Genomic DNA, 8128 nt, shown 5'->3' with positions numbered 1-8128 from the left:
TACTCAGCAACCCTCTCCTTGTCAACGGTTTCTCCTTTGGACTTAGTTGATACCCAAAACAATCAGTCTCCACGTCCCACTGCATCCCCAAGGCCCTCTCTGTTGGTAGCGCTTCATATTCAGGTCTAACTATCTGACGCCTACAGCTCTTTCTTCTTGATGAATTGACTCAAGGACTCGAGGGCTGTTGCTTAACCACTTTGTTGGTTGAAAACCGCCTCGGGACAGAAGTTCTCGTAACTCTCGCGAAACCTGGATAGCCTCATCTTCAGTCACCAGTGAAACTAAGCAATCATCTACGTGAAAATTACGCATGACGCAACTGATTGTGTCCGGAAGGAAGTCTTGACGGTTGCCTCCGCTGTATGCCGTAAAGCAAACGAACAGCAACTGGGACTCCATGTCCCACCGAAAGGGTGTGCACTCATCCCGTGCACAGCCAGATCACGTAAGGTATCACCGACAGCCCACAAAAGGTAACGCAAGACATCTTTGCATTCCGGGGACACTCTGACCTGGTGGACAATGGCTCGAATGTCTGCCATTACAGCCACTTGCTCTTGTCGGAAGCGCAGGACTACGCCTAGTAACTTATTCGTCAGGTCAGGCACGCTTATTGTCTGCGCGTTCAAGGACTGACCGCAGTGCTTAGCGGCACAGTTGAAGACTATCCGCATCTTCCCTTGTTTACCCGAATCAAGTACCGGATGATGTGGTAGATACTGTGGCGGGACAACTGACACCTTTTGTGGCGGACCAGCAGACTGGCCGGATCGGAGATAGAATTGACCTGGCCTAACGCACAAATATATTTATTAACCTTACGCAAGAATGAGCGGCTATCCTGACTTGACAACTATCTACAAATCATTAGATATGTTAGAGCTTTTGTTGTCACTTTCAACGCTACCTGCTTAGAGCTAAAGCACATATATCCTCATCAGATGAAGAGAGCCGTGTTGGTCGGGAGTGTTCATTTTGTTGGTAGTGATGCGACCGTAACGCGCGCGTTGCATAGTCGTTCGTGAACGAGCGAAGTTCAGTTTGGACCAAGGGAGCCTGCGTTGCTAAGGAAATTGCGCCCTCTCTTGGTCCAGCTCGAGGTTTTACTTGCACCCTAAACACACGTCGAATACATGCTGTGCCGTCCACTCCACGACCTCGAGAAGAGGAAATTACTGCTCAGGCCACCGCTGAGAGAGGAGCGTGACGTCGCAGTACCCGTAAGAGATTTTTCTGCAATCTTTCTGACTGTATTGGTGGAGCTTGGTCAGGAAAAAAAACACGTCTGTCTTCTCTTTAATATAAAATGACTCTGAACTCATGACTTAGCAGGAACATTGACGTTTGTTCCTTACCTTTTATTCTTTCAACATGATTACAAATTGAAACTGTTTTTATACTCTACAGGGTTGGCCTGTATCAAATTCTATTATGGAAAGATTACATTGATGGATTTGTGTGTAATAAGTCGTTATTAGGCTATATCACGGAAACCTCTAAATTAAACCATAATGAAATTATCGTTTGTACTTGTGTCTGTATACTCCAGTCTTGATGCAAAATGTACAGTTACTCATGCCGTCTTTGATTCTAAAGACAATATACAGTGCCGTTTGGCAAGCAACCCTATGTATCCTGTCAACTTTTGATGGAATGTCAGTTTCTATATTTTAAAATCACTTCATCAGAGAACGCCAAGTAGAGGATAAACTTGAGATAGAAGTTTCCTAAATGCTCTGTAAACCTGTTTCCAAAAACAATCAGCGTTCTCCTTGCTGGTATAGGACTTCAACTTATAATTTTATCAACGATTCCATTGTGCTGATTTTAATGTGCGTCTATGGCTTTCCTGCCATTCCTAATTTATAATACACCTGTCGATCGATCAATCAGGGCCCTCACGCTGGGTGGTGTTTTAATTTACATGACAATATTTACCTGCCTGACTACGAACCACAGGAAATGTAAAGTCTGCAGAGGCCAATCAGCAACCCACTTGGAAATACATAGCTGGTCGCCGTCATGTTGGAATGTTCAGTGACGTGTGAGGCTCAGCCTTCGAGAGAGCTGTTTCCTGTTACCTTCAGAATGTCCAAGTAGTCTCCCTTTCTTCACTGGGCCACTTATTTTGTACAGTGACCTTGGACCACTAGCAGCAAATTATCTCCCTGGCCTAACTGCGTTCATTACGGTGTTTTCAGTTTGGAGGCCGGCACCTTCCGTGGGGAACCTTCCTGCTACATTCTGGCCTGAACATTCCATCTTGATTTCATCAGACCAAAGGACAGTCCACCGGCCAGGAGCGTCTGTTTTCGTCCTCGTGGTTTCCTATATGGAATCTGTCACGACAAAATGACTGTGAAGTTGCATTCTGCTCTTCACTTTTTTGACGGTTCAAAGTCCAATATTCAAGTGGAGGTTTTGGGGTTTTGTAATATTTGTAAAAGGAAGCCCGTCTCCGATTCAATTCAAAATAATATTCAAATTTTGATGAAAGCATTGTCACATTGATAACATTGTCATCATGTACTTTTACCCTAAGGGTAAGCGTTTCATATAAATACCACTAGAAAGCTCTTTTTCTGCCAAATTAAAAAATGCCAATATTTAAATTTTTGACAATTCCGACTTTCATCTCATTTTGTGTTGGCAGGTCACATATGTTTCAGTATGGCTTCGCAATGACATAATTGAAAGACAGGTTTCCTTTTAGTTCTGCAACCTCTTAGTAAGTTTTGGTGTTTCACTGCATAAAAATGTGGATTGTGGGAAGCTCGTCCCTGAAATCCTCAATTATTGGTACGGGTGTTCCTTGGTAGTCTTGGGTTCAAACGACACTTTTCTTATTGATGTCTTCTCGTCATTAGGTGTCAAAATCGACCTAAGGCCTGATCTTGGAAGCATCTTGGTCAACCCTAGGGCCTGGCTTCGCACAATTGTGTGAACAGATGACTGTTTTACTTCTTGTCGGTTTGATATGCCCTTTAAAAATGACCTGTTGTTAGCATAAAGAGGAAATACTAGCCGGGGGAAACCTAGACCCTTTTTAAAAGGCCTGAGTGAAATTGTGAATTAAGTCATCAAAGTTGAAAAGATTTCAGAATTTCTGATAAAAATTGAGGACAATGGTGGGCGTTATTATAGGAGTGGATAATGGAGATTGGAGAGAAAAGGGGTCTACATTAAAGTCAACTATATTCTGCTAAACCGTACGTAGATGCAAAGGCAAGACTGTAAGTGGCAGGAAATTCCAGAACGCTTCACTCATAACAGCATTTTTTAGGTTGGACTCGGGTATGGTGTGCACATTGTACGTTTAGTTCAAAGTGTATTTCTTTTTTGTCTTGTCAATACTTGCCTACTGTTTTACCAATATCTCTTTGAGGCTATCTTTGTATTTTCTCTATCGGTGACAGATACTTTCTCTTTGTCGAACTCATAGGATGCGTTACTCATTTTCAATTATCGATATCTCTATTTTGGACTGGATGTCAATTTTGCTTTCCATACTCGAGTGTCTCCTCAAAAGAACTATATATGGTAAAATATGTACCAAGAATTTTCCAACTGAAGCAACATCAAACCAGATATACAGTTAACTCCAACGGGCGGAAGTCTCATTCTATTGCAGGAGGTCGTCTCGACAAATCTGCATGCAAGAAAGCAAATTGCAAAGACAACATTTATATTGATAGACAGAGTAAAAGTCGGCATCTCTGCCTTGGTATTTCTTCCTGAATATTTTGAAGCCGATTTTCTCGCGTTGTTGGAGCTGTATGCTTGAAGGAGCAATCACGATGACATTACTGGTAAGGCTGTTTATTGTACTGACTGTATAGTTCGTCAGGAAATTTGGGCGTATCATCAGTCTTACTTGTTTGTCTTATGCATATTTGTTCCATCTGAATAATTGGCAATAATTACAAAACCCGAGAGAGTTGATGTTGCAACACCAGATGCTGGCCATCCCCCTGCACGTTCTTGCAAAACAAGGAGCATGTGTAATGCCCGTTCACCACCAAAACCATGCACTAGAAAGGCCACCAAATAAAGAAAAAAGGTATACCAAAGGTATCCCTGTTCGTTTTAAGTTACCTATGTTAGTTTTTTTTTTCGTGTGCGGCAACTTCTGGTCTGATTCCAATCGTGACATTTTCTATTGATAGTTGGAATAAACCTGGGGGGGACCTGGAGCTATTCCATTTTTTCCCCAGCGAACACTGAAAGCAAATATTCAGTGGCTTATCTCAATACGTTTTTGACTTGTTATAGCGGAACCTGTACGGATACCGGCCTTAAATACACGACTTTCGGCGAGTAAACTCTCGGAATATTGAAACAACTGAGAACTCCTAATTTAGTGAATAAGAAAGAAACTGTTTAAAACAGCTAGGGAAAGCGACATATACAGTAAGACTGTTGAAACTATAACAATTAAGGCAATAATTGTAAAAACTACTGAAACAGAGCGATTCAAGGTTTGCGTCTCAGATTAGCTGAATCAAATTACATGTATATGGGAGTCGCTATGTTAGCTATCTTGTGGATGGACTGCAGCAATCAAAGAACTATTCGCTCTTCGCACGCTGCGGCCATAGGCATGCAGAGCCTCTATCTGGCAGCTTTACAGACTAAATAATCTGGTTCAGTGATTTGTGTGTATGTTGCTTAGTAATTTTTCACGCGCTGCCCTAGTTCTTTTACCATGCAATTGGACAAGATTCTGACGCGATTGTACAAGCTGCAAGTTCGAGGATCTGCATGCCTATGCATACAGAGCGAATGTCGTACCGAAGCGAATACGTTATGACAATTATGTGTGTAAAAAGCATGAGCTTGAGAAACAGCTGGTGAACCAACACGCACGCGTAGCCCCAACCAAAGACCTGTGCAAAAATATTGATCTCCATTATATCATACAGGAAGGACACAAAGGGAGTTTGAACTGCCCGGGCTGTAACATCTAGCCAATTACCGCTTTCTGGCATGCCTGGTATGTCCATAGCCAGAGCGTAGCGAACGCTTGCTACGCACCGTGCACCATCTGTGTCACAACCACGGAACCCCTTTGTGCCCAATGATCGCCGCCGCAATTTGTCGCTGGTAATCTGCATCCTTAAAACTTCGCGTACTGAGGTATGCGAAATTGAATATTCATGCCTTTGTTGGTGCTTGGTATGATATCATGACAACATCAAACTTAATGCTTGCGCAGTTGCTTGCATTACGCCGTGTGCCCTAAATCTGTATGTGCAGTCATTGCCCTCAAAGAGCTCTTTCTTCTGGAGTTATTTTGGGAATAAATAGCCCAGTTGTATACAAGATTTTCTGTTTTGTTTGAATCATTTTTATTATGGCATTTGTACAAAAGCGCATTCTATGAGATTTCACGATCACTCCCTGTGATCAAATAGAGCATTTTGTTCCTAATGAACTAAGCTTTCCAGTAATTGTGAACATTTTGTTGGCCAGTCTTAAATTCGTGCCAAGTCTTTGAACAGAGGAGAATGAAATTACAAACTTTGCATTAATAATGGACAGTGTATTTACGATGGCAAAAGTAGGTCTAATATCAGAGATTCTTCTCTCTCTCTTTCCTGGGCACAGCGATAGTTGGATTTAATTGTAGCAAAAAACTACAACTTTTGCTAGGATATGACTAGCCCCCCTTCTCCAGCTAAGATGCGGGCAGTAATCAGGCATTTTTGGAATGTTTTCTATTATTCGTTTGACTCGGCGGCGACAATCGTTGAACACTTTGAAGTGCCCGAGTTGCAACTCCTTTCGTGTCCTTCCATTTTGATTACATGTTTAATAGACTGGATAGGACATCGCGCATCGAACAATGTGATGCTGTATGCTGTGCATTTCTGGTCAACATAACCTTTTTCTAGAGGGATGATGGCTAAGCCCTTGGCCTCCCTCCCGAAAACAAGCCAAAAATAGACAAAAAAGTAGAAGTATCATTTTCGGAAATAACCGACCATTTTCTAACCCACTCGAAAGCGATAAGGTTAACATATTTTTGTGTGTTTGTTTTTAATTCATTTTTAAACCTATTGTCTACGGTCTCGCTTTAGCAATATTTTCACTTGTGAGCACAGTTTTAAATGAGCAACCAAACTAACTTACTGCCGTTTTTACAACAGGCCTTTTTTAAACGGCTTAAAAAGTTGAGTTCACAGCCTGACTTAAAAATTTACAGTTAATAACTACTTTCCAGCATTAACAAGTCAGTTTTAAGAGAGAGTGAATAATTTTGTTTTTCAGACAAAGCTTCATTCAGTGCGTTGACTTCATTCCACAGAAATGTAGAGCAATCTGCTTCTCACTTCTGTTTCATCTCTGCCCAAAATTCATATCACATCGTCTGTCACACGATTTGGGTTCAGTGCGTCTTTAGATCCGTCAAACACAAATCATGGCTGTCTTGGAGATTTTGCACGTGAAATCTGGGGAAAATAAATGACAAATTAGTCATTCCAAGTAGAGGATTTATATGTAACGTTTTTGTCCTACATGTCAAGCAATGTCTGTATAAGGGCCCCTACTCGACAAGCTTTACTTCGTAGTGGTCCCTCCACCTTTGTGTGGAAATAAAGTCAAGTCAAGTCAGGTCAAGTCAAGTCAAGTCAAATGAGACACCACTTTCGTCAACAAGTAACATTTCAGACGCTCCCAACTTCAAGATAGTGAGGTTTTGTATGCAAACCCTGATAGGCTAGATAGATTGTCCTAAGTTTCTTAGTAAGCCTGTATAGGCTTAAGCATCACTGAATACAACTTGAGAAACTTTCTGACACTTAAAAAAAAAGGAGTTACATTTCTTTCTGTGCCCTCTTCCAAAGTGACGTTGATCTCCGGTAATTCACTGCTGCGTACACCTCAACCATTATTATTTCGAAATTTATCCAATCCAATTGTAGACTTCAGTTTTTCTTCGAAACCTGACGATTGAAGCACAAAAACCACAACCGGTTTTTTAAAAACTCCATTTGGAAGTGCAACCTTTATTATTTAACCCTTGAAAATACGCATACGTGCGGGACGCGTTTTGGACGCGATGTTCTATCCAGTCTATAGAATGGAGATCAATGGCGCAAAACCACAGACATTGTGTTCTAAATCATATCTGTTAACGCGTTGTGCTTTTCGAACCGCTAGAATAAATAAGCGCTACAGGGCTGCGTTCAAACATTATAGCACTGGCGCATTTTCAATATTTTTGAAATATTCTATTCAAATATGCTTTCTTTACATGCAGTATGAATGATCAGATTATTAATAATTAGTTATCGCTGAAATCAAGTAAATCTGTGAGAGAAGTGCATTGAAACAAATATTGACACCTTTATCCCGTGGTGGTGTTATGGCCAGCTATAATGAATCATGGTGCTTTCCATTTTCCTTCGCCTTAATACCCTCGGAAAAGCAATTGGCATGTAAAAAAAACATTTATCAAGTGTTTTTAATAACTTTTTTTCATTTTTCGTTCGATTAAGCTGAAGTTTTTTAAATCCTCACTCTATCCATGTGCTTCAAGACTGAAGAGTCTCTTTAACGCTGCTATAAACAGCTGGTGAATATTGAGCCTTGACAGACAGGCACTCCACTCTAGCCAATGGCTAGCCTATGGGAAAGCTTGGCCCTGGCCCTACCATGCAAACGAGCTCACTGTGTCTGTTTTTGTGCCGCCCTGGCAGTTATAAACGGTCCCAGCCCTTTTTGCCTCTGGTTTCGTTTTTTGAAAGGCTATTCTATGGGAGGTAAATCATGCTTGGGGCTGGGGGGGGGGCTTCTGTGGCCAAAGTGGGGATCGGCTTATAAGTGTGGTCAAGTGGCTGCAATGCACATGTGGGCATTGTACCTGGGCCCCTGTTGGGATTGTGTAAGGTGGCTGATTGGTGACAACCTCACAGATTTAATGAAAGTCAATGCTGGCCGATAAAGAATGGCTCACACGTCACACGCCATATTCAGAGTTTGTGTTCTGTCTTTTGATTCTGGTAACGGCCCTAGCAGGTCTTTCTTTGCCTTTCTCCTCCCCCTCTTTCTTTCCTTCTTTACTTCTTTATGCTGAAATATACAACATAGTTGGACATCAATTAACAAACAAGTAATTAGC

At 41.6% G+C, this 8128-nt stretch overlaps 1 protein-coding gene across 2 annotated transcripts in view; it reads left to right on the top strand.

Annotated features, from left to right (window-relative positions):
- Positions 1–3603: 3603 nt before the first annotated feature.
- LOC110977991 (uncharacterized) overlaps positions 3604–8128 on the top strand; it is a 36697-nt gene continuing 32172 nt past the window's right edge. Inside the window, exon 1 of one of the 2 annotated variants that reach the window (XM_022232587.2) lies at positions 3604–3812. In XM_022232587.2, coding sequence (XP_022088279.2) covers positions 3780–3812 — 33 coding nt within the window. In that variant the 5' untranslated portion in view covers positions 3604–3779. The remainder of the gene's footprint in view (positions 3813–8128) is intronic. The other variant, XM_087130581.1, reaches the window with a different exon arrangement.

Source organism: Acanthaster planci, linkage group LG20 (assembly GCF_054643075.1).
Source record: "Acanthaster planci isolate LZ-2023a linkage group LG20, COTS_SCS, whole genome shotgun sequence".
NCBI lineage: Eukaryota > Metazoa > Echinodermata > Asteroidea > Valvatida > Acanthasteridae > Acanthaster > Acanthaster planci.
This window is presented reverse-complemented; position numbering and strand designations above follow the sequence as displayed.